The 26,022-nt window shown below is 36.8% G+C and overlaps 4 protein-coding genes and 1 long non-coding RNA gene across 8 annotated transcripts; 3 read left to right on the forward strand and 2 right to left on the reverse strand.

Moving 5' to 3' along the window:
• The first annotated feature begins 131 nt into the window (after positions 1-131).
• On the forward strand, positions 132-10,300 carry LOC116305876 (uncharacterized). The gene is made up of 4 exons (XM_031715854.2): positions 132-241; positions 444-559; positions 6,836-6,895; positions 7,597-10,300. Exons 2-4 carry the CDS (start codon positions 451-453, stop codon positions 8,100-8,102), a joined length of 675 nt encoding a protein of 224 aa, XP_031571714.1. The 5' UTR covers positions 132-241; positions 444-450; the 3' UTR covers positions 8,103-10,300.
• On the forward strand, positions 769-4,280 carry LOC116305877 (uncharacterized). Its single transcript, XR_016120804.1, has 2 exons — positions 769-1,645; positions 3,944-4,280. It is a non-coding gene; the product is annotated as an uncharacterized LOC116305877 (long non-coding RNA).
• On the reverse strand, positions 10,299-16,810 carry LOC116305873 (peroxisome assembly protein 26). Its single transcript, XM_031715852.2, has 6 exons — positions 16,428-16,810; positions 15,793-16,000; positions 15,429-15,494; positions 13,489-13,570; positions 12,644-12,808; positions 10,299-10,877 (listed from the first exon to the last, which is right to left on the reverse strand). Exons 1-6 carry the CDS (start codon positions 16,715-16,717, stop codon positions 10,774-10,776), a joined length of 915 nt encoding a protein of 304 aa, XP_031571712.1. The 5' UTR covers positions 16,718-16,810; the 3' UTR covers positions 10,299-10,773.
• On the forward strand, positions 12,793-19,956 carry LOC116305905 (aspartoacylase). 4 transcript variants are annotated; one of them, XM_089035637.1, is made up of 2 exons: positions 12,793-12,986; positions 18,650-19,956. In XM_089035637.1, exons 1-2 carry the CDS (start codon positions 12,921-12,923, stop codon positions 19,577-19,579), a joined length of 996 nt encoding a protein of 331 aa, XP_088891763.1. In that variant the 5' UTR covers positions 12,793-12,920; the 3' UTR covers positions 19,580-19,956. The 4 variants fall into 4 exon arrangements, 3 of the variants coding, with proteins under 3 accessions (XP_088891763.1, XP_031571766.1, XP_031571765.1); XR_016120803.1 differs by lacking the exon at positions 18,650-19,956 and adding an exon at positions 13,648-15,435 and having other exon boundaries at positions 12,910-12,986; XM_031715906.2 differs by lacking the exon at positions 12,793-12,986 and adding an exon at positions 17,371-17,441.
• Positions 18,619-25,942, reverse strand: LOC116305904 (kelch-like protein 12). Its single transcript, XM_031715904.2, has 8 exons — positions 25,846-25,942; positions 24,606-25,044; positions 23,834-24,051; positions 23,389-23,538; positions 22,356-22,577; positions 21,567-21,753; positions 21,120-21,377; positions 18,619-20,496 (listed from the first exon to the last, which is right to left on the reverse strand). The coding sequence occupies exons 2-8, from the start codon at positions 24,973-24,975 to the stop codon at positions 20,183-20,185; spliced, it is 1,719 nt and encodes a 572-aa protein (XP_031571764.1). The 5' UTR covers positions 24,976-25,044; positions 25,846-25,942; the 3' UTR covers positions 18,619-20,182.
• Between the last annotated feature and the right edge of the window lie 80 nt (positions 25,943-26,022).

Raw genomic sequence — 26,022 nt, forward strand, 5'->3', positions numbered from 1 at the left:
TAGAATTAAGGTCATATGTAGAGAAATACAGTAAAGATAGCTAAAGAATGGATAGCGGTTTCAATTAGATATAAGTGGAACATATAGTTTTATGTATCCCATGTAGCTTAGCGGGGCAAGGATGAATTTCAAACACGTGGAAAAATTTTCATGACCAAAAGTTGGTGTCCGTGTTGGACAGGTTGAAAAAAGTAGGATTTCCACGGGTTTTCAAGGTACAACATCCCTTGAAATAGTTCAGGTAACTTTAACAATTCATCCTACGATAATTTGTGTTTTTTTCCCGATGGATTTTGGTGGTAAAACCGTAGAAAAGCCCGCTCAAGTAGCGGCGAACCGGTATTACGACATACTTCACGGCTTCGTGTTTCGCCCCAAACTTTACGAAGCCGATTTTGGGTTTTCCGGTTTTTATTTCATTCATTGAGGTCTTTGACTTTCAGGTGAGGTATGTCGTCGAACGTGAAGTGTTATAAATGTGAACAAACCGGGCATTTCGCCCGGGATTGCAAGAAGAGTGGTGGTGGATGGCAAAGCGAAGGATCGGGTACTTTTGGAGGTATTTATAGCAATGTTCTCATCCTTCTAAAATTTTAAACTAACTGACTAAGAAATCACTGTTTGCCTTCTCCAATGTGTATTCTACCAGCATAAATCCAAAAAGCGGCTTTCCAATTAGCAGAAGTTAAAATACTTGGCTCGAAAATTGCTATCATTTATTATAATTAGATTAAATTTTAAAATTCAGTTTTGGCAAATATCGTCCGACTCTCAGCCCTAAGTAAACGTGGCTTCTGAACGATCAACCAGGCTATTTATTCAGATGTTTGATCCCTAACGACAGAATATCTCCTTAAAACCTAATATTAACGGATAATAACCAAGTTACACGTGGTCTCAGTATGCTAACCGATTTGTTTAGAGTAACTTATAATTCCTGATGAAAGTTTTAGCCGATCGATACTCCCCTAAGATATTGATCGCAGTACACATCACCTTATCCGCAATGCTTACTTATATAGCGATCACTTGAGCGTGATTTGAAATAATTTGTTTAAAACTCTTTCTTACATCTTTGAATCCAAATCGTTTGTCTATGTGGTCCTCAGAATATTTTTGTCAAACCACGAATAACCTCAAAGCACCATAATTTCTACTAAGCTTTAAATTTAAACCTAACTCATCAAATTTAACAAAATATTCTTTGATGAATGCAAGAATGGGCCTCTGGAAGTGATATCCTACAGATCTCCTCCTACACCACACGGCTGTTTCAATTCAAATAAAAAGCGACATTAGGTTCCAGGAGCACGATTGACCGAAATTACGCGGTCAGCTGCACCGTAACGAGGCTTTTAAAATGGCGCCGAGAAGGATCGTTACTTATGAAAGAAAGTGGTTGTTTGCGGAGTTTTTATTTATTTCATGGTTAAGAAATAATAATTTTGCTTTAAGTAGCTTCAGAAAAAGAACATTATCTCTTAGCTGAGAGTCGTTCAAGTTACGAGGATACGCCGAAAGACTTTGTTTTTGATGTTTACCTTCCATCTGGGGAATGATCGAGAAATCGTGCACGTGCAGTTTATCGCAGAGTTGTGGTATTTTCGAGGAGTGTTTCTCAATACAGGAGCAATTGATGACTCAGGTAAGCAAATAATTTGATGTATAAGCAATGTATTTATTGTCATATCGTGTTTTCTTTTTATGAATTATTTTTTGTGGATGCAAAGTGGACCATGTTTTCGCGTTGGTTTCGATGTTGGAATACTTGATCAATCGATTGCTTTCATCGTTTACTCGACTTCCGGTGTAATTTCCCGCTTTTTTTTACACGCGTCTAAAAGTGTTACCCCCAAAATCAAGTGTGGCTTCTTGTCCAGGTTGTTTACTTTCTTGGAGCCAATGATGGGGACATTTTAATTTTAGTTTCATGTAAATTCATTTCTATTTTTATATACAATCTATTTACATGTAAATCTGATATTGTGTAAACCTTATTATTATGTTTATCCTCAGATTGATATATTATAATTATAGTATCTCTCGATCAATTTACAGTAGCTTTTGAAACTTGGTAAAGCAAAAATATAAATTTTTCTTTATTCTTCGCAGACTTTTCGCTTCTTTACTTTTGGTGTTTTTGTCATGTTTGCTGGATAGCAACGTCTGTGATGCTCCAACATGACTTTTTCAAGCTTGTCGCAGCCTCGTCTTATGCAGGAGTGGGAGCGTAAGAGGTCATTAATCTCATGATGAATTGATTCGACCCCTTGCTCACCAAGCAGCCCCATACCAGTTCCATACCTACAAAGTTATTACATGTAGTTAAATTGGTCAATAAGGATCACAAGTTTATTATTTCATGACACTCTTTACAATCAACTTCATCATCATTGTTATTACCATTATTGTTATATTACTACTGTATATTATTATTATGACAGTTATAGTTATTATTTTATAATAGTTACTACATAACTGATACCTCTTAACCCATGTGATCATGTGATCCTCTAAGAAATGCATTTTTGGCAAAACAGTTGCATGAGGAAAGTTTTGCCTGTACACTTTCATGAAACTTTCAATTTCTTTCTCTGAAAGGGAAGACAACCTTATCAAGGGGATCTGGCATGACTCAAAGCGATCTGGCGTAACAAATCACTCCATATCTCTTTGTTCACAACTCAAGCCTCACATCAGTGCAAGTTTTGAATTTGGTCTATAATATATATTTTGAATGTACTGTAGATCTGTTTATTTATGTGTCTGTCCTCTTTTGCCACGAATCGTCATTAATTAATACTGGTACTTTAAAAAATGTCAAAATAACTTAAATTTTTTGCCATTAAGAGGACAGACAATATAGACCTGATGTAAATGTGCTTTTTTATCTTTTTGGAGTGACAATACTTATGAAAAATTCTTATTTTTATTTATCAAAGCAACCAATGGGAATAGCACATACTCTTTGAAAACATTCCTTTGCCCTCACTGTTTCTGAAAATTAGTTAACCAGTGTGTATAAAATGTTATTATTGTTAAATATACATATCTTACCAAGGATTATGATTTGGCTATTGCATAGCTGTTCTTTCGTAGTATATATCCTGTGGCATTTCCCAAATGATTCCAGTGTTTCTTTAAATTTCTGCTTCATATCATTGGCCTCTTGTATTAAATTGGGCATTACTTTACTAGAGACAACAACTGGTACCTCAACTAACAGCTTGATATTTGTTTCCTATACTACAGGTAATGAATAAGGGATAAGAGAAGGAACAAAACCATCTATTTATTAAAAAAACCTATATTTAATTTTTTTTTCTTTTCCCACTTAGATTATATGTAGCTTACAATTATTTATAGTATTATATAGAGGAAATGAAAGCCTCCAAAAACATAATTTAATACCTTAAGGCATTTGTGTGTGTGGTTGCCATCGAATGTCCCACCATGATAAGCCTGGCGTTCAGCACCAATCTAAATGATTAAAAACCATTTCCTCCAGATTCCGAATCCTTGCACATGGTGCCATTCGAATTTCCCTGCCACTTCCATTTTTTTTGAACTCAAAGGGCATGTCTTCTGATAGAATCTCTCCTAGTTTCTGTTCGAAAGAAAATACCGACTAGATCAAACTCTTAACTCTTCTCAGTTTCCCAAGCTTTTAAATGCATGAAAAAAAATAACCAATTGCCTGTTTATCTGCAACTTCCCTTTGTTTTTTCTCACTTGCCATTTGAACCCCCCATGAGGAAAGCCCCCTGGAGTAGAAGTTGTTGTTCATATTGCTTAACATGATTGTGTAAAAGTTTGTGGTTCATCAAACCAAGTAAACACTACTAAGAGTGCAAGCACTAAAGTGCACAGCTTAAATAGTGCAAATGCTAATTCAATTATCATTATTGATGCAAACCTTCTTATACTTCTTAATTTGTTCCAGGGTATTCCTAAGTCACTCTTCATGGCAAGACCATCGTCAGCCCCAACCTCAAGCTTTATCCCAGCATCACGTAAAAGTTGCTGGCGCTTTTCCTTTTCCAACATCTGGATTTCTTTTTGTTGCTGTTTAAAGACATTTTCAGAACCTCCTCCACTTACTGTTTCTCGACATTCTTGTAACACTTTGGTTCGTCGCTGGATAGTTCTTTTTGAAGCAAAGCTACTACCAATTTTTGAACGCTGTAGGATAGATACTTGTAAGGGCTGCAAAGAATAAAGTTGCGCCCTCTACGAAAATGGTTTTAACTCATACCATTAAGCAAACGCTATCAAACTGATATGCCAACGCTGCAAGTGATTGTTTTCTTTAACCTTTCAAATGATGTTTAAGACTCATGGCCGTTGCGAAGGGAGAGGCTGGGCTGGCAGTGTGGGGAAGGAGGGAGGCTTGGGTGCGTACAGTTTTCGGCCACAAAAAAGTACAATCTATGGAATGTATTTAATTCATGAAGTGACTCCCCCCCCCCCCCCCCCCATCATTTTTCGAGGCTTGCTTCATCCACTCACGTCATTGCGTGCAGCAAAACTCGGTGTTTAGCTTTCAAAATCTATCCGCTACTGAGATTCTAATCATATACTTTACTATACTTACAGTTCCGCCAGTTCGTAAAACAACGGTAGGGGAATCGGAAGCGGTCAATTTTCGTTTCATTAAATGAGTTGTCAGGGACTCTTCTACCAGCGACAATGGAGCCGATAACGGGGTTTTCAGAACTTCGCTAACAAGCGTGGTGCATCGACCAGTCGTGTAAGAGGTGCAGCTAGACTCGTGTTGTGCAAGCTGTTCGAGTTTTACAAGGGACTTACAGATAGCACATTCTAGACAGGATGCTGACAGGAGGTTTAATAGTAGTCTGGGCGGCTTTCGAAGCTCTTGAATCTTAATTATCCTCTTGCATACGGGACACCCAGCACCGTCTCCGACGTAATGAATCCAATTCTCGATGCAAGAGTAACAAAAAAAATGGTCGCAACTTGCTTGTAATGGCCTGTCCAGTACTTCACGACAAATAGGGCAGATCAGCTCCTCACTAATATTGGAAAATCTCCCGATGCTTGGCATGGGATTCATAAGCGCCGCCGGAACTATTTCTGAAGGAATATTTATTGCCTTTTGAGAAGGGTTAATGCCATCGCTTCTTAAACCTTGTTTGGGGCGTCCTCTTCCCTTTCTCGCCTTTGGTTTTTTGCCTCCCCGGTTTCTTCTTGCAAAACTCTCGCATATTTCACAGTCTTCTTTTTCATGCGGGTGCCAAACAACTGGTTGAGTGCTGCACTTGTAATTCAAATTTTTGCATGCGTTAAAGCTTTTCACGTAACAGTTGACACACATTTTGTGGATGAACATTTTCGTCGTCGTCTTGGACAGATAAACCATATGCGACTTGTAATTTGTCTGCAACATGGTTTGTAGACGTTTTGTAAACATATCCTTGCGAGTTTCCTGCCTTAAATCCACAAACACGACAAGATACCTTCAGTTCACGCAAGTGAAACTCCATTACTAAATGAGAATCGAAAATATGTTTTAGTTGTCAATGTTATTTAGTTTTAGTTCACGTAAGTGAAACTCCATTACTATAAACTTGCTACGCTTTCAGGGAAGCCATTCATCTGTCAATAAAAAAGCTTTTAGACTAAACCAAAAAAAACTTCATTAACCTGTATTCTAAATTTTAAGATGCGTATCAAATGAGAATCGAAAATTTGTTTTAGTTGTCGATGTTGTTTGCTCGTGGAAGCCGTAAACACGTATTGAATATCTTTATTTTTCAGGATTACGTGCTCAGCCACGAAACTTAACTCGGTAGAAAAACCCTGATTTTTGCGAAGAATAACGTTTTTACTTCCATAAATAAAATGAATTTCGATAAAAGATTAGATTAACTTACCTGTATTTCGTGTTTGGAATCTTAACTTGAAAGAAAAGGTTTTTTAAACCGGTTTTAATTTTGCTGAATGAGGAAAACAAAGTTTCAAAATTGCCGCCATTTTCGTTGTCAAGGAAGAGAAGCAGCTTAGCAACGCGATTTGGCCGCGCGCGCGCCTGGAACCTAATGTCGTAATTGAAACAGCCGTGACCATGAAACAAAGCTTTGCATAAATTTTTAATGTTGCAAGTCTTACTCACACCATCTCTAGGGTCTTGATAAATGGATGCACTCTAATTGCATGATAAACATTTCTCTCAATTTAAATTTCCATTGTAATATATTCTAAAGCATTTGTGCCGCTACCGTCTAAGATACTGCAGTTGCTATGAAACAGTGGTTTTAAGTTGAGCTTAATCTTGGAATCACTAAAAATATAGTTAATGTATGAAATATTGAAGCAGTGAAGAAAAAATCAAAAGTACCCTCTTAGACCTTCTAAACTAACTTTCAAGCTGTGGGTCAAAGCTATGAAACATGTTCACCAATAGTTTTTGGTTCTTATGAGAAGAAAACTCTCTTGTTTTGGTAGCCCCATTGTAGGGGTAGTATTTATGTTGTGTTTTTGCATAGAAATAGATTTTATAGGGGTGAAAGTTGCTATTGTTTTGCCATTCAATGCAGTAGCCATGCAACCCCTCTATTAGTGGTAGAAAGGATTGAAGAAATAATGCAAAGGGTCTATATAAGGAACTTAGTGAATTTATTGTGCAGAATACAATAGTTTAATGTAGGTTTTTTCACAACAACAAAAGAAATGAAAAGAAAAAAAAAAGAATTTGGTGTAGTCAATTACATTGATTTTATCTCTTTCACACTAAACAAAAGTCATTTCTATCTTTTACTAGAGATTACTTTAAGTTTGTTGAAAAACATGTCATAATTTGTGCTTTTTTAAATAGACAAATCATGCTTCAATTGTGGAAAGACTGGCCATTTTTCCAGAAATTGTCCCAAGAAAAGTAAGTAACCTTAAGATTTGTACCAAGCTCCAATATATATACATATATATGTTATTTATTATACATTGTGCCCATTATTTGAATTCTCATTGGTTGAGAACCTACAGATAATTTTAGCTATCAGCTTGTGCCACCAATGTTTCAGCAGTAGATAGTTATCTGTATGCAGTTATCTGCAAAAATGAGCCTGCTTAGGTCAGAGGATGGCGGTTAATATCTGTAGGTTTGATGATATCCTGAATTATCAATGTCCAGGTAAGCGTTATTGGCAGAAGCCATAGGCTGAATTGTCGAGGTAAGTGTTACTGGCCAAGGCCAATAACATTTGCTGAGACATTGATAATTCTAGATATCATGAAATGTGGTCCAATAATTATTAATGTGTGCATGGGTATGGAATTAGGTTCCTTTTTACTTCCATGGTTTTGACTGTAGCTAATTTATATACCAGTGTTCATGGTATTTTCCATGGTAAAGGTCTTATGAAAGTACTAGTATAGTGTGTTGCTAATGTACCACTTCCTCCATTGCATCATATTTTGGTAGAGTTGCCTGTTGATTCACTCCTGTGCTTTGGGGGTCTGAATTCTCTTTATTTAAATAAGTTAACATTTAAAAATTGTTTTGATTCTCTGTTCAACTACTGAGTAGTATAGAAAATTGAATTTAAAAAAGTGTTAAACTCATAACATATTTTTTAGGCTTCTCAGATAAGTGCTATGCATGTGGAAAGAAGGGCCATCTTTCACGGGATTGCCCAGATGCAGGTAATGCCGATGCTTCAGTTTGCTACAACTGCAACAAGGCTGGTCACATTTCACGAGACTGTCCAGAGGAATCCTCAAAATTCACCATGGAGTGCTACACTTGTGGTGAGAAGGGACATATGTCTCGCAATTGCACTTCTGGAGGTGAAAAAAAGCCCAGAGGATCTACTGGAAGCTGCTACAGGTGTGGCAAGCGAGGTCATATGGCTCGTGATTGCAATGACTCCGCCAATGTCTGTTACAGGTGTGGAGAGAGTGGTCACTTTGCTCGTGACTGTTCTGAGCCACCTACATCAGGCTCTGACGTCAAGTGCTACAGATGTAATGAGATAGGTCATTATGCCCGTGATTGCACCAAGGAGGAGAAGTGCTACAATTGCGAGAAGACTGGGCACATAGCCAAAGATTGCCCAGAGGATGAAGAAAAAGGTGGCGATTAAGCTGGATCAGACAGATGAAGGCTCCCAATCAAATAAGAAAGAAAAGAATCAAGTCTGTTGGAGTCTCATTTCTGTTTTGGATCTTTTCCATAGTTAGGTGATTGTTATGAGTAATGTGGTTTCAAAGAGATAAATGGCCAAGGCCAATGAGTTTTGTATGAAAAAAGCCAAGGCTTACTAGCCCAGCAGGATGCATGACGGCTTTGTATAATGCCATCAGCTTTCGCAATTCAATTCTATGCAATGTAATTAATGCCCATGATCTTTTTATTGTGTCTGTGTCATTTTATTCACATGGGTAGAAATGAACTGAGAATTTCAAGCAAAGATTTTAAGAAAGGTTTTGCATAGCCAACTTAAACTTGTAATGAGAATGTTGTTCCATCAACCATGTTCATACGAGAACAGTTTTAGCAAATTGAATCATAAATCCTCCTATGAAATGTTCTTGGAGTCATAGGAAGTAGCTTTTTGTTAAAATACTAAGATCATTGAATGATGTTAGTTTGGTTCTCTAAACTTACTTGAATTCTTTAATATTAACACTATTTTTTTGGCAGAGGTAAGAGGTGAATGCAAGTGTTTACCACTATTTTCATTACAATCTTTCAAAGTCTTAAATATCACGCTAAATGTAATTTGTTTGCTGCCTGACTGGACTCATTTATTCTGAAAAAAACTTTAGGTAGTCTAAGTAATGAAAATAATGGTAATACTAAAGATTTTGTGCGACAGTTAGTGTTAAAGGTGATTATCCCACAGGTGTGAGGAGATTTTTTTGTGTGGGAAATTAATGTCCCTAGAGTTATTTTACTTGTCTGTGAAAGATAGTGTATTACAAAGTAGTTGAAAAAATTCCATTATTTTTTTGTTCCACTTTGACTGTGAATTATACAACTTTGTTTCATGGGCAAGTAATATCACTCTATTGCTATGGGAGATAAGACCAATAATTGATTGTGGTACCATTTTGTCCCACTTTGACTATCTACTCAATTAGAAAAGCTGGTATGTGCATAGTGGTATTATGCATTAGATCATTTTTCATCCTTTTTTTTTTTTGTTATTGTTGATTAAATTTTCTTTCAAAGCCTTACAAGCTTTTAGTTTATGCATAGTGACATTAAAAATCAGGTTCTTGGGGATAAGCAGTGTGGTATTGAATAATTTCCTTAAATATATGTATATATTTATACCAGTCTTCTATAAATATATATTTATATATTTGCCAGGTACAAAAATATGTATATGAGCTTTTCATGTTTTCAATTTAGAACATTTTTTTACAGTTTCCCAACATCATTAGGATTAATGTACTTGAATGATATTTTATCTTATTTGATTGCAGCTTTTGTTGTATTGGATAGTTTAAGACATGTCATAGAGTGATTCAACTTAACCCCCTGATATCCATTGAGCAGGTCCTATTAGTGAGAAAATTGCCCTGCACCAATTTTATCAAACCCTATCAAGACCATAATTCAGGTCAACGCTAACTCAGATCAGTGGTTTTAAGTCGAATCACTCTATAGAGCTTTTAAGTTGTAATGTGTTTCCAGGTCCAACTGCTCAACAAAACTGCTAAAATAAAATGAAAAATGTTCTCAATGATTCAACCTACACCTGGAACAATTAGAACTTTGGACAACAAATCCTGTTGTGAAGAAGGAAAAGTACAAAAATCTTTATAGATTTGCTTTTTGTTTTAGACCTGGAAGATGTTTTTCCGTACGATTGATATCTATTTACTTAAGTGGTAAATATATATCAAAATATCATTATTTAGGAGCATTTGCTAGCTAACATCTTTTGTTTGTACCCTTGTTGTCAATGTAGTAGATGGAAAGAAGGCCTTTTTACTAAAAAATTCAGTTTACCTAGGATGCTACATAACAGCAGAGCATCGTAGCATTTCGATTTTAGTGTTATTTGATCTGCGAAACAAACCTCCTGAATAATGGAAATAGTGTTTATCTCAAGTCTGTTTCAGTAATATCTTTTTCATGGATCAAGTAAAATCACCATATTGTGTGCTGTTATTTCATAAATTTGCTTCTTTTCATCCTTTCATAATATTATTATTCTTAATGATTCAATGAAAGATCAATGCTTTATTTACTCAAGCTGTTTAATCTAAAATTTCAAACTTTGTGAAGAGGAGTCGAGAAAGGTTATAAAATAAAATGAACATTGGCATACATGTTATTGTTTATTCACCCTTGAGCATTTTTTCATTTATTTGAATATTCCCACCAGGGCCAGGTTGTATGAAGCTTGGATAGCGCTATCCAGCAGATAAATCCTTATCCAGTGGATAAATTGATGCTGTTATCCAATAAATTTATCAAATGGATAAGATTTAATTATTAGATAGCGCTATCCAGCCTTCGTACAACCAGGCCCAGGAGCACATGTTCCCTGGTCTCTGTGGAGACATGCACAGGGCTCAAAATGATGGCCAGTTGATTGACAATATCAGGTCAAAAATAGCACTTGTCTGGATTTGCCAAATGCATCTTCGGCCAGACTTCTCTACCGAGATGATCATTGAGGCCAGTCATGGATCAGTTTTTACTTTTGGTGGAGAAAAATTGTATTTTCTTGGTGTAACGCTTCTGAATTCATGACCAATTTTAGTTGTGTCCTCTGATAATATTTTTTGCAGCAATGCTTATGCAGCTTGTATCATGTGGTAAGGTGCAAATAGAGCACTCCAAACTTGCTTTACTGCATTCCACAAAAGTACTGAGCCTGAACCTCTGCCATTAAATACATCTGCAACAAATTAAAATATTTTTGGATTAATATTATTACATCTATTTACCTTCTAAAGTCTTAAAGGAGGCTAGTAATCGCCCCTAGTCATTTAAGTGTCTGTAAATTTGTCAATTTTCAATTTATATTTTTGCAGCCAATATAATGCCTGACATGAATCTTTTTTGGGTTACTAAATTAAAGGTGCTCTTTGTGGTAAAGTGAAGGCACTAGTCAACATGTAAAAGTCAAATAGACACAAAAGAAAACAATGGAATTAAGGTCTACTAAAGTGTATTAGGCTTAGGGCAAACATCAAACTTTCCATACACCGAACTTAATTACATCAAAGAATGCCGCCTCATTATCACCTGATATCCATTGTTTTTAATGAGTTTGGTGCATGGAAAATTCGACATTTGCCCTAGACCTTAGTCTAATATCTATTTCACTGGTTTATTGACTCCACTTTACTGGTATAGGTTTGTAAAGAGTTTCCTATATAATATATAACGTGCTTTATTACATCCATTTTGAAATCACAAGCAAATCCTGCAATCTGATTGGTTCCCTGCAGCAGTGATTTCAGCATAAATCGCACGATTTTAAGCTCTAAATTGCACGATTTTGCACATCAACTGATATGAACCAATCACAAGAGAGACATGTCATTTTCTAGCCAATTATATCAAGGAATCCATCTGAGTGTTGGGCTCAACGCTTCTTGCGAAAAAAAAGAGCCACGACTCAAAAAAAATTTTCTGAAGAACGATTTTACCGTCAAAAGTCGTAAAAAAAGACTGAAAAAGCCATAAAAAGGACTTAAAAAGACCAACTGATCACTTAAGATTGTCAAAAGCATCTTTGTAAAGTAACTGCTTAAGTAAGTTGAAGATATTACAGCGAAAAGCAGAGGGGAAAATGCAATCGGCATCTTTTGAATGTGACTTCTTGGCGATTGATCGTGGAAAGTGGTTTCCTTTCAATCTGTAAAGCATAACAACACATCGACGAAAATAGTCATTAAAAGAAATTTTTCTTAAGAAGAAGATTTTTGCTGAGCTACGTGACTTCTTAAGGACAACCGAAGGACTAAACAACCTTTGATTTTTGCTGTTTTCTCGGCACAAGTGTGATCTTAACATGTTGAACAGAAATCGTAAAATACAAGCAGTGAGCATTGGCTGTATGGACAACAGCCAGTTCATTACAACCCTTTTGGGCAGGATTGTTTTGCTATTTAATGTAAGTAAACGATTCTTAATACATGTAATGCCTTTTGGTCCTATATAAATTCATTTTAGTTTTGGATTAAAAGTGTTGGTTTTCAAAATGAGAATCATTGCTCGATCAGTATAAACAAGTTTTCTTGACAGCACATTTGAATCGACTGCTTGTAGATTGTAAGTCATATCGGTTTAACTGGAAAAAACGTCTTTTTCAAAAAAGATTTCAAAATGGATATAATAAAGTGGTAATTGAACTTCGTGTCGTGCAATTTTGGTCTGAAATCAAACTTGCAATTACAAATCGCACGACCGCGTAGCGGGAGTGCGATTTTGTAATCGCGCGTTTGATTTCAGACCAAATTGCACTCCACTCAGTTCAATTACCATTATTTATCGTATGCGCTGTTCATACAATGAGCTGCAGTAATACAATACTGATGATCGCATAAGCTTAATTGAGCATCACTTTACAGTTTTGCACTCTGTAATTTTAACTCATAATTTTAAATTTGTGGCTGCAGTTTTGCAAAGGGTCTGTTATGTGCAACTTATACTCACCACCAGGCAAATAAGTTCTTAAAAAAATAATATACAAGAAGAAGGCCAACACCACAAGACGTGCACAGCTTAACAGTCCAGTTTTCATGGAAGCATTGTTTATCACCATTTGTTTTATAGTTTTAAAAAATTTGAAAACTTTCAAGAACAGACCAAGGATGGGACCTGACAAGGACAAAACGTTTTACTCATTAATACAGTGCAACCACACCAACCAAGGCCACCCAGAAAAAATTTCATACAAATTAGCTAATCATGATTGAGGTCCTATCTTTAAATGTGGCCTCCATGCTGCAGAGTTCATAGGAAAAGTGATCAAGCAACTGCCTTGGCAATGGATGATGTAAGTCTATCAGATCATTACAGTCAATTAAGTAGAGTTGAGTATTTTTGCAACAAGTGCAGTCTGACTAAGCAAGGCTTATACACTTTACATTTGAACTAATACCTGGGCATTTGGTCATGTCTCTCATGCTCAGATACTAGTCTTCTTTGCAGCTGTTCTTAGTGTCGGGTTGGTCCGAAAAACGTTTGGACCGACACTAAGAACGGCTGCAAAGGAGTTTACAAAGAGACATGATGTTTTGAAACATAAATTTGACCGTTTCTCATGCATGCAATAATATCAATAATTATCTCCAGGAAGTATTCATAACTCTAGCTTCACAAATAAGAGACCAGAAATTCCCATCGAACTTTAGCCTACCTCAACAGGTGAAGAATATGTTACTATTTTAAGACATTTAGTCTCTGACAATTTGCCTCATTTTTTTAGCTTAAATCTTCTTTTCTGCTAGCTCTTTCAAATTTGACAAATGAGGAATTAATGTCTATTAATTTATTACCTTTTGACAACACCTTTTTAGTTGCTGCAACTTCATCTGAAGAACTTGAGCAGCTAGATTGGTCTGACACATCTGTGTTTATCTGATAGTAAAAAGCAGACTAAATGAATTAACTAACAATAGCAGTCTAAACACAGTACTGTGATTGATTTGTTTTAGGTGTAAAAAACTTCTACGATCCATACGATCCAGCCAACCGAAGTCCAGTCCATTCCATCTATGTATGGTTCAAAACTTTCTAAATTTAAAAAACAAGAGGAAAACAAGTTTTAGAAGTTGGGCATGTTTTTGCTATACATTAAGATTATTTATGGCCTTTCAAAAGGTGAAAATTCAACAAAATTTTTTTTGGTGATTCAAGATCCAGTTACTGACAGAGGCCCAGTCACTTGCAATCCATTTCAGTCTTAACGTATCCGTTATAATCACATTCAAGTAACATCCAATTTATCTCAGTAGCATCTTAATGAAGAAAAACTACAGAATCCACAGAATCACCCATAGACACATGATATATACAGTCCTTTGAAAAACCTTTGCTGCTGATCTGCTTCACAGAACATAAATTACAGCCACAATCCAAAAAATGAAAAAATATACATTTGCATTTCTTTCGCAAAATTTCAGAATAGAATCACTAGTTATGAATGATAAAATAAAAATCATAGGATAAAACCTGCAAATTCAGTGCAAAAAAACGTCTACGATCCGTACGATCCAGCCAACCGAAGTCCAGTCCATTCCATCTATGTACGGTTCCGGATTTTCCAAAATCAAAAAACACTAAAAATTCGGGCATTTAGAAGAGGAAAACAAGTTTTAGAAGTTGGGCATGTTTTTGCTATACATTAAGATTATTCATGGCCTTTCAAAAGATGAAAATTCAAAAATAATTTTTTGGTGATTCAAGATCCAGTCACTGACTGAGACCCAGTTACTAGCAATCCATTACAGTCACAACCAATCCATTCTAGTCACATCCAAGCAACACACAATTATCTCAGTAGCATCGTTAAGAAGGAAAATTATTCGAAAAAACCTGTAGCGATTCACAGAGTCACCTGTAGACACATGTATACAGTCCTTTGAAAAACCTTTTAGAAGTTTAAGGCATGTTTTATATGTTGTGAAGCAACATATATTGGTGAGATGGGTAGATCATTTAATATCAGACTTAAAGAACATCTAAGTGCTGTTGAAAAACAGGATGAACATTACCAAGACTGGTCATACGATAGACTGGGATAGACTTGCAACAATAGGCAGCAACGACTCATACTGGAGAGTTGGTTAAACCAAGTTTGAGCATCATCCACTGAAACGCTCAGTTAACTTACTGGCTCCGTATAATAGGCTTATCAGAAACAATAACTCCGCCCACAACACCGAAACAGCAATAAGCACCCATTAGACCGATGCCGCTAATAACGCAAATCTATTGTTATTGTGGCAGTATAAATATGACCAATCTGACTTTATTCTTCACTTGACTCTGAAGATGACTTCCACTCAGGTTGTCAAAACGTCAGTCACATCAAACAGTCCTTCTCAGGATTACATCCACCCGGATGATCATAATACTTCAATAAACATTCATTCACCTGGGTTCAGACCGTTCTATAAAATACTGTACTGTGAAGCACATACACTCTAATATCAAATTACAACTCTAATCCCGTGTTGCTCTTAGTCTTCTATGCAGCTGCTATTAGCATTGTGTGTTAACTCTTACAGCAACTGCATAGAAGACTTAGTGATGTTCTGTGGAATTAAACTTTTGAATGAAACAATCCCATGATTTTCTTAGGATTTATGATTTATGCAGAACTGGAAAAAACAAAACAAAAACAAAAAAATCCCAGTGGACATGAATTATTATTGGCTATTCTTTAACACATGCTTCCAGGATTCTTAATTCAGGCTGGATATATCTGTCTCACCTCATATTCATCAGTCACTGGTTGGCTTAATTCCTCTTTCTTCTTTGAAATGTACATTATGAGCTCCTGTAATGATGATAATTAAACAAGCGTAAACAAGCCAGAAAATTATTACATGCCACATTTAATTTTGAAATGCATATACGAAAGTACCTTATATTCATAGTATACAGGAACAAATTTTAGTAACACTAAATAGCACAATTTCATGCAAATTCCATTGTTTTCTATTGTTTAATTAGCACTATTTTGTACTATTTAGTAATTAGTGTTTCACGGATTAATTGTTTGCACTCTACTTTGGAAATATCTATAATTTTTTAATACAGATTTTGTAATATTTGTAATATTTTAAATTTAATACCTTCTTATTCTCACTGGATATGGCTTTAAATTCTTCCAAGAAAGTTTCAGCTTTCTCAATTTCCTTCAATGGTAATAAGATATGTCTAACATAGAGTTCAGCCACTTTGTTAAGACCACTGCTGTTGTGATTGCGTTCTTCACTCAACCATTCTTCCAGTAAATCTAGAGCTAATTGACTCTCCTGCATTTGAAGGTGATGGCAAGCACTGCAGCAAAAAGTGAAAACAATTATGTGGGGTTTTAAATAAAGTTGTAATAATGCTGATACAGGATATGATGATATGAAGATACATGGTGAATGCTGATGATACATGATGATAATTGATGATGATGATACAGTACATGATGCTGATGATACATGATGATGATGATTATGCCTAAGAATGATGATGCTGATACATGATGATACAAAAGAATAAATAAAGTGGGATGGATGGAGTGAGAGAATGGATCGATTGATGCTTGAATAAATGGATGGAGGGAGGGAAGGAAGGATAATTGCCCTGAATAGATTGATTGATTCATGGCTTGTCTGACGGATAAAAGGGAGAATGAAAATATGTCTAGTATTTATAGCATGCTGTACCTGACAAATTAATATATATGTTCCATTGAAATCATTAATGTACTCACCAGATCTGTAAAATTTCAGAAGGAAAATTTCTACTACATCCAAACCATTTTCCTGCAAATGCATCCATCTCATTTTCTCTTCCATCTAACGTAAGTCCTTGTAAAGCCAGAACACCAAATGCAATCCGAGCCTTCTCCACACCATCCTCTTCGTCTAAAACACTGATTCTTTCAACTTCTTCTTCATTTTGAAGCGCTTCAAGTCCTTCCTCGCACTTCTCTAAAGACGTCTTGTAATCTCGCAAGACAAGAAGACGCTTCGCACTGTATATCTGCATGGCCACATCCATGGTGCTTTCCTTTTGTTTTTTTGTCAAATTTCTTTCATCTTCACCTTCAAAATATTTTGTAAAACAAAATATACCTTATCCTCGCCACTTAGTACCAATTTTCCTCGGTTGGTAGGATCACAGGGAGCCCAATTGATTAAATACTCCTTTTCAATACTATTTACAATATTATATTATTTAATACACTATTAATGAATATGTAATATAACAGCTAATTAAAACTAACTAATTAAGTAGACAAATATAGAAAACTAATTGAAATAAATCTCTTATCTAAAACCTAAAATCTAAAAGTTTATTGAGGAATGTAAAACAAATTCTGGACAGCGTAGTTACAAAGCAGTTGGAATATGGAACAACATATACGAAGAACTAAAGGTCTAGAAGTTATATCGAAGAGCTTTCAAAAGAAAATTAAAAATCTACTTGTGTACATAGCGTGCTTCGCTCAAATCTCAATCCCATTTCTTGTTTTTTTTGTTTTGTTTTGTTTTTGTTTTGTTTTGTTATTGAATCCCATTACCGGTGCATAAAATCCCATTTTTCCAGCCAAAAAAGGCAAATCCTAGCTGATCCCACTCTGCTGTTGCGTTAGGTTGCGGATCCAAGTTACGTACCCTTTGACCTTGAAGGTATTAGATTAATATTTATAGTTGACTGTAGGGGATCAGCACGGGGTGTTTGCGTTTGTAAAGCCAAAACAAACTACGAAGTCTTGCTCAAAGTAAGTATAGATTAACGAAATTAACAGCCAAGGATATCTTTTAAGCTTGATTGTTTACAAGTATGGCTATTAGGGAAAAAAAATATCGCTAGACAGATGAGATCTATTGAGGTACGTGGCCGGATGATGAGTTGGCGTTTGGAATCTAAATTTATTTTGCACCAAGACGGCTGCCTTGCATGTTTTTGTCTTTTGACTGTCTTAATTGGGAATGCATGCAGCCCATCAATAGATGATTTATAGTTATCCTCAAGGGAATGATCGAACTGACGATGGTGGTCATATTAATGAAATAGGTTTAAACCAGAAATCGACCATGGAAGCCAAGCATGACCGTGTGATAAATCATGATGCAGGACTGGCTAGTGCAAACAATTAATCCGTGAAACACTAATTGCTAAATAGTACAAAATAGTGCTATTAAACGATAGAAAACAATGGAATTTGCATGAAATTGTGCTATTTAGTATTACTAAAGTTTCACGGTTATATTGTTGGCACTTTAAACTCTTCTATCCCCCACCGCTATTCTTCGATTGCACGTTACGTCATGCATCGCGGCCATCAGTGTTGGTACCATTTAACAAAAGACTTCTCATTAGCATCCATTGTTAACGCTACCACGATGGCCGCCATGTTTTTGTCTCTTAAGACTCTCTTGGGAATGCTTAAATTAGTGTCGTCACGCAACGCTCACTTCCCTAAGTAGCGAGTGAGCGTGGCGTGGCTACACTAATAGCGGCTGCATGCGTAGGAGACTAGCTAAAAGATAGCATCATACAACAATTTTTTAAAATAATTTATCAATGAAATTAGCGAATTGCTCTTCCGCTGGCAGCATTTAGAATCCAAACAATATCAAAATCTAGCATGATCAAGGGGGGTAGGAGCTTAGAACACTTTCCCTAGTGCCGTGCATGTGTAGTATGTGTGTGAGGGTGAGGAAGGGGAGGGGAGGGATAGATGGATAACTAAATACACTGATTTGGAGGCCGGGACAGGCGTTGAATCTTATCAAACTGAAGAAGATTTATATCAATTTGGATGCATCGAATAACTTTTTGTTTGAAATGGGGGAACATGCTTAAAATAGAGGGATTCATTTAGTAGTAGATTTATCTATAATCGACTTAAGCAAATACTCCATTCATCAGTAAGCATAAGACACTCACAACAATAAATGTGACCCCGCGATTTATTATTTGTAGATGGCAGAAACAAAACCCGAAAGAGTGAAGACATTTTCTAATGTTTCTATAAGTGGAGGAACCCATGGAAATGAGATGACGGGAATCCACCTCGTGCGGCGCTGGATGAGCAATGCAACAGCCAGGACAGAGGTTGAACGAAGTTCATTCAAGACTCATCTTCTCTTGAGCAACCCTCGCGCCATTGAAAAGTGCGTAAGGTACATACACGTCGATCTTAATCGCCAGTTCTCTCACGACCCAATCACACCAGATAAAGACAAATACGAAGTTCAAAGAGCATGCGAGATTCAAAAGTGGATCGCAGATAACAACGTAGATTATTCCATTGATTTACATAACACCACTTCGAACATGGGGGTAACGTTGATTTTGACTTCTTTGGCAGCCACAACGATAGGTTTACAAATCACAGCTTCCATTAAAGAGGCGATTAACTTTCCAGTTTCTATTCTCTCGTTGGGTTTTGCTTTTGGCAAGAGAGATAGTGGGTTCACTAGTCTTACGAAGAGTGGCATAGGAATTGAAGTTGGGCCATTGGCACATGGAACAGTCAAGTCTGAAGTCTTTCAACGAACTGCTGCGGTAGTGTCGAAAACCTTAGACATCATTGAAGCGTTCAACAATGGAAAAGAATTCCAAGAAAGAGAGATTGAATTGTTTGAATGCAAAAAAATGGTGAAGTATCCATGTGACGAGAATGGGAATATCTCGGCTATGATTCATCCAAAACTAGAGGAACAGGATTGGAAACCTCTCAAGAAAGGAGATCCAATGTTCATGACCTTTGGTGGACAGACAATCACCTATGAGGAAGAGGAGGTCATTTGGCCGACATTTATCAACGAAGCTTCTTATTTGGAAAAAGAGATCGCATTCGCAGTAACGAAAAAAGTCAAGAGGCATCTAGGAGCTGTCAAAAGAATTTGAAAATTCTATTTTGGTTTATAGGAGAACAGTTGGCACGTACTGAGCCTGTTTCTCATCACCCCTATATGTAACAATGTCTGGCCCATTAGGCCTAGTTATCGTTTTAATTATAGGATTACATCTCGTTGTAGGATTGCATTTATATATATATTACTTATAGAATTGACGATTGAAAAATTTTAAACTATGTTAAACTGTTTTAATTTTTTCTTTTTTTTTTTTCAATTTGTAGGTGAGTAAGGTATGCAAAAATAAATATGCTCAGATTACATCCATATTTTTGTGGAGAAATTCATTAACGGTCTGTTTGATTTTTGAAGATAAGTATTGCTTGTTGGTCAAATATCTGTACTACTACCCCCGTATCACATCTACTAGTTCCCATCAGGACATTTTCCTCCATTCATCTTGACCATAACATTCGATGGAATCGGCTAACAGCGTTAGTCCTTCTATAGCGTAGGACTCTGTTTTTATGGTCCACAAGTACTGCTTACCCCCGTATCACATCACAGGATATTTTCCTCTACTGTATTCATCTTGACCATAACATTCGATGAAATCGGCTAACGAAGTTATTCCTCCAATAGCGTAGAATCTTCGTTAATGGTCCATAAGCACTGCTACCCCCATATCACATCTACTAGTTCCCATAGAAGACATTGTACTCCATTCATTTGCTGTTGGGTCATAACATTCGATGGAATCTAACAAAGTCATTCCATCGTAGCCTCCTACAGCGTACAGTTTCCCACTCAAGATTATAGCGCCAACGTAGCATCTCTTGGACTGCATATCTGACGTGGATACCCATTGATCCATGCAAGGGCTGTAGCACTCAACTGTGGAGAGGTGTTGGGTGCCGTCGTACCCTCCTAGTGCGTAGAGTTGACCATCAAGAATAGAAACACCAGCACCTGGAAACAAAAATGTTTTAATTTATAATCAGTCAACTTGCTTCATGATTCTGCCCACATTGAGCAGCAGGTAACCAGATCCAGATCCAGATACACGGTGCAGTTGTTGACCGTAACTGTGTTGGCGCAAATTTTCGAGGGACATCACACGTACTAACTTTTCATGGAACAACTATGAATCGAGGAAAGCTACTCACACTTCGCATCCATCCTGGCAACGCAAAACGGTGGAAAAATACGGCGCATTTCATTGGGTGAGAGCATCACGTTATTACCAGCAACGTCGCAGGACTTTAAAACTTTGGTGAGCGCAACGTTACAGAGGTAGATCTCAATTCTATATAGGATGGACTATAGTATTGTAATTCTACTACCTAAGGTTGCACCTACTGACAGCTCCAGAGCTCGGCGCAAGGCGTAGGGTTGCGTGCATCGTCGCGCAGCGTGTCGGGGGGGGGGGTTAGGGGTCTATAGAACAAGGGTGGATTCGAGATGCAGGAGTGAAAATCACGTAAATTTTATCAAGGTTACGCATTTATCGAAATCCAATAAATCTGATGAGCTACGAAACATTAGAACATTATTTACACGGATAAAACAGTAAAACACCCAGCTATGCATACCTGATCTCCTGGTAGCCATGGATGACACAGCTGTCCATCGTCCCGTTCTTGGATCATACCGCTCTACAGTATTAAGTATAGTGTCACCATCGTACCCACCGACCGAGTAGAGAATACCATCCATGTTGGTTAGTCCTGCACCTTCACGGGGAGAGAGCATGTTACTCGCAACAGTCCATCGATCGATATTAGGGTCGTAGCACTCGACGCTGGTGTGTCGAACAGTACCATCAAAGCCACCAGAAACAAAGATCTTACCTTTGGAGTATAAGAAAAACCAAGGAATTTCAAACTCCAAAAAAAAAATCTGATAAAAATGGAATATATGTGCACTACATATTTGTACTGCGGTTGTAATGTATCCAAGTGAGCTGATCGTTGCAGTATATCAAGCAACTTATCAAGCAACTAGCTTCAAAGTCCACGAACCCCCCATCCAATGCTTACCGTCTAATGTGGCTGCCCCTGCAAGACCTCGTTTCTGTAACATTGGCGTAACTGTGGTCCACTGATCCACCACTGGGTCATAACATTCTACGGTGTTTAATCGACTTGACGCGTCGTATCCCCCGAGAGCATAAAGCTTGTTGCCAAGAGCAACTGAACAGAGATATCGACGCTTTCTTCCCATTGACTGAAGAAAGAAGTACAATCTGTTTTACTACCATTATCGTTGAAGTGCGACCCGTGAAGTCCAATGTCTCGTGTGCCGACTAGAATTTCAACGACCATCAATCAAAGAAATGAAATAAAAAAGCAATATCTTGAGGTAAATTTTGGACTGAATTAAAGATTTTAGAGGATTAGAGTATTAAAATCTTTAATTCAATCTAAAATCACCCTCAATATATTGTTCTTTTCATTCAGTTCTTTGATTGACGGTCATTGAAATGCTAGTGGGCAAAAGAGAAATTGAACTTTATGGGTCGCACTTCAACGATAATGGTAGTAAAGTGGGAAAAGGACTTTCAGTATGAACCATAAACAGTGGCGGATCCAGGGGAGGGGTGCAGGGGGTGCGCACCCCTCCCTGGTTCAACTTTGTGCCCCTACTTCAAAGATTTAACCAATACATAATTATGTTTTTTCCCTTTGATTCTAAAGAGTGCACCCCTCCCTGGGTTAACCATGTGCGCTGCACCCCTCCCTGAACAAATTCCTGGATCCGCCCCTGATAAATATATTTAATCGTTGATATATTGATGAATGATGATAATAGATAACTCTTCTACATACCTGTACATGAGACCATTGTCCAGTCTTGGGATCAAATTTCTCCACAACATCCACAGGAGACTGCATGTTACCAAATCCTCCCAACACATACATTATCTCACCCATGCCATATCTAGCCTTAGTACGCGGTGTCTGTAACAGATGTCGACATTCTGGCCTCAAATGGTACTTTTTAGCTTCATCTACCAAATCTCTGCATTCAAGACTTTGTTTTATCAGTTTCTGGAGAAAAAAAACAACAATAAAAGTTAAAGGTGTTGTAATACGGGCAACAAAATCGCGCAACTTGTCGTGCAACATTGTTGCGTTGCAAATTGCAGAGCAAATGTTGCTTGTATTACCAATCGATCCGTGCGCAACAACTTTTCATGATTTCATCGTTGCAAAGAGAAGAGAGAGTTTCTACTTTGCGCAACCATCAAAATTTGTATCACTGCCCTGGCGTATTAACGGCACCTAAAGCAACTTATGATGAGTTTTTGGGAAAATGGTTGGCATATTAACATCACAATGGTTCATATAGGAAATCGAATGGAAAATAGAAAAAAAATCAGAAAAATTTTGATCAATTTTTTTTGATGGTCATATTATTATGTTAGTAAGCATGAAGTATCACTAGTAGATTTTGGGCTTCCGCATGAGGTATTCAAGATGAAAAAAGGGACTACGCTTTCACGCATTTGAATTGCTTATAAAACATGACGTTTTGACTGCAGCTGTGGCATTGTTCTTGACAATGATGATCATAGTATCACTATTCTATTATGATTCAGCTGATAGGAAATATATGTGTATGTGTATATATATGAAATATTGTACTGCGGTTGTAATGTATCAAATTGAGCTGTCCTTCGCAGTATTATCAAGCAACTTATGCTGCTACAAATTGAAGAGTCTTGAACAGGATTTGAGCACGTGCCCTGGGGATTTTAGTGATATGCTCTAACCACTGAGCTACCAAATCTCATATGAGACTTCAGGGACACATTAGGTAGGTTGTAAATTTAATAAGTTAAGCATATATTTTACACACCTCATTATCAACCACATCTGTCAAGTACCGTGGGGTAAGCAAGGGAAGACGGACAATCTCAAGCATTTCAGGTAGGTTATCTATCCTCAGGTCTTCTTCATGTTTGATCCAGTTTAAGACAGACTCAAATACAGTTTCTTCAGAAGGTACCTTGATAAAACAGTTTTGGGTAAAAGTTTATAATAAATGCTTTATGCAGAAGGATTGAAATTAATATACACATCTAGTTACATTGCACAAGCAACAATGCTTGATAGTCACATGCAGGATTTCCACTATCAATTACAGCAACATGCCAACAATACGCTAGTCCTTCGATGGAGTAAAAGAGGAATCAAGGAGTTCATTCCTATGGTATTCCATAGGGACATGCCCCTGAAAACTTTGTGTTATGGAAAACACTTTGATTGACATCCGTATTCCATAACATATTCCTATAACTTACTGTTAGTTTATCACACTGGATCAAGCTGATTATGTCCTTAGCATCAAGCTGCATAAACTCTTCACTTTTGATGATTTCCATGAAATGCTTATGAATGAAATTCTCCGCTGCCAATTGAAGTTCTTTACAACCATGAGTCTCAGCAAAGCCTCTAATTCCAAGACAATTGGAAGGATCAAGTTGGTGTTCTAGAAACTCACAACATGCTTTTTGAACACCTGCAGTATAAACATAAGAGATCACTAGCTAAACTGACCATTTTTGAAATATTCTGTAGTATAAATTCAACATTTATATTAATGTTAAAGGTCAATCATTAGGGAATGGTAATTGTCTAAAGTTGGGGATGAGGAGGATGATTTTTCAATTTCAAACAAATGAATTGACGTATAAACACCCAGCCCAGTGGCAGATCCAGGGGTGTACAAAGGGGAGCTATTAATTTAGAGTAAATGAGCTTTCTTTACAAGTCAAGCAAAATTCAGTCAAGCCCCCCCCCCCTTCCTTATAGTTTTGGCTGGGTCCAACCCTGTCAGCCATCTTACAGTATGCATAGTAGCATTTTTAACCCCTCTTGAATTGTTTTATTGGAAAATATGTAGCCCCTTCTTTACCAATAAACGCTTTTTCCACAATCCCTCCTTTGGTACCTCCCAAAAATCTATAACCTGGTATCCACTAAATTTATGAATCAACCCCTTCCCCTACTGTAAATATTGACCATTCCCTTAGCACCCCTAGGCTTCAAATTAAGAGATTTGACAGTCCTTACCTGTAAGTTGCAGAAGGCATGCTGCAGGTAATAGTGCTTGAACATTCTCAACACTTACTTTAACTGTTTCAGTATAAACAAAATCAAGGAGAACTTCCATTGTTTCTGCAGTCAGGCCTTGTAGCACTACAACAGGCTTCTGACTCTCTTGCATATCACTTGTAAACATTGCACAAAAATAATCACTGCAAGCTGCTAACACAATTCTGTGGGCAGGGAAGTCTTTGTTCTCAACTTGAAGAATGACGTCACATAACTTATTGTTCTTTCGGAGTATATTAACTGACTTAAGAATGTCTTTGGCATGACCATCTGTGACAAAGTCACGGCTGTCGCACTTGGTGGACTTAACTGGTGTTAATGTTCCCATAATCCAATTCTACGCATTAAGAAACCCTTGGATGTCCTTGAGGGATCCTCTATAATATTCTAAATTAATCTGGAAAAGAATTTTTGCATTAATGTAATGATATACAATGATACAGAAATTGTTCAAGAACTCGTTCAAAAGTCATATACATATATATTATGAATAATATTTTTCTTTTACAATTCATGACACTTTTAGAGTTTATTGAATATCATTTCTTTCTTTACTATAGTACCATTTAGTAAAATACACAGGAAAATGCATTAAGTTAAATATATTTAGTAGGCAAACAAATGCGACTATTTGAGATGCTGAAATGCCATAGTGTCGGAACAGTTGCTACAGCATGTTTAACCATCATTTTAATTTTATGAAGCTGTGCTAGAGTGCAAACAATATATCCGTGAAACACTATTTACTAAATAGTACAAAATAGAGCTAATTAAACAATAGAAAACAATTGAATTTGCATGAAATTGTGCTATTTAGTATTACTAAAGTTTCACGGTTATATTGTTTGCACTCTATGATAATTTCAAACGGGGAATTACATGTAAAATAATCACTGTTGACATTTTTAAGCACCTCGTTTGCTCTGTCAGCTGTGTTGCTAGCGTTGCCAGTTTTATGAGAATAAACGCAAATTTCTTTTTGCTATCTATTTTAATGAATTGCATGTTGTATGATACTTTGCGTTAAAAAATTACAGTTTTACTGTAAAGACACTAAAATTACATGATCAAAAATAATCCAGCTTAAGCTTACATCCAGCCACCTTCATGCGTATGTAAACATTACAAACATCAAAAACCGCTTCACAATCATCCAAATGACCATCTAAGTCGTACGTATGGCACATGGATAGCTCACCTTTAATATATCAGAAATCGGGCTTCTTTTATCCACTAAAAATATTATTAAAATCAAATAAAATTTCACCTTTACCGAATCGAACCACGCAGTCAAAAAGAAAACAAACCATTAAAACCAGGCCCCCCGAGGGATCCGGGGAGAACTAGGTACTACTATACTAGTGAATGAGAAGAA

Source organism: Actinia tenebrosa, unplaced genomic scaffold, assembly GCF_029948245.1.
Source record: "Actinia tenebrosa isolate PJP-AT-01 unplaced genomic scaffold, QUT_ActTen_1.0 PGA_scaffold3__52_contigs__length_22856419, whole genome shotgun sequence".
In the NCBI taxonomy this organism is placed as follows: domain Eukaryota; kingdom Metazoa; phylum Cnidaria; class Anthozoa; order Actiniaria; family Actiniidae; genus Actinia; species Actinia tenebrosa.

Bases quoted from the DNA above. Each gene is read 5' to 3' on its own strand.
- LOC116305876 (XM_031715854.2), top strand. From the start codon at position 451: ATGTCGTCGAACGTGAAGTGTTATAAATGTGAACAAACCGGGCATTTC. The intron at 560-6,835 runs GTATTTATAGCA...TTTTTTAAATAG, and splicing joins AGGATCGGGTACTTTTGGAG to ACAAATCATGCTTCAATTGT. The intron at 6,896-7,596 runs GTAAGTAACCTT...CATATTTTTTAG, and splicing joins CAGAAATTGTCCCAAGAAAA to GCTTCTCAGATAAGTGCTAT.
- LOC116305905 (XM_089035637.1), top strand. From the start codon at position 12,921: ATGTGGCCTCCATGCTGCAGAGTTCATAGGAAAAGTGATCAAGCAACT. The intron at 12,987-18,649 runs GTAAGTCTATCA...TATTATTTGTAG, and splicing joins CTGCCTTGGCAATGGATGAT to ATGGCAGAAACAAAACCCGA.
- LOC116305873 (XM_031715852.2), bottom strand. From the start codon at position 16,717: ATGGATGTGGCCATGCAGATATACAGTGCGAAGCGTCTTCTTGTCTTG. The intron at 15,495-15,792 runs GTATTAAATTTA...TCATCATTACAG, and splicing joins TATCCAGTGAGAATAAGAAG to GAGCTCATAATGTACATTTC. The intron at 10,878-12,643 runs GTGAGTATAAGT...AATTTGTTGCAG, and splicing joins AAGAACTTATTTGCCTGGTG to ATGTATTTAATGGCAGAGGT.
- LOC116305904 (XM_031715904.2), bottom strand. From the start codon at position 24,975: ATGGGAACATTAACACCAGTTAAGTCCACCAAGTGCGACAGCCGTGAC. The intron at 24,052-24,605 runs GTAAGGACTGTC...TTTATACTGCAG, and splicing joins ATGCCTTCTGCAACTTACAG to GTGTTCAAAAAGCATGTTGT. The intron at 21,378-21,566 runs GTAAGCATTGGA...TATACTCCAAAG, and splicing joins AGGGGCAGCCACATTAGACG to GTAAGATCTTTGTTTCTGGT.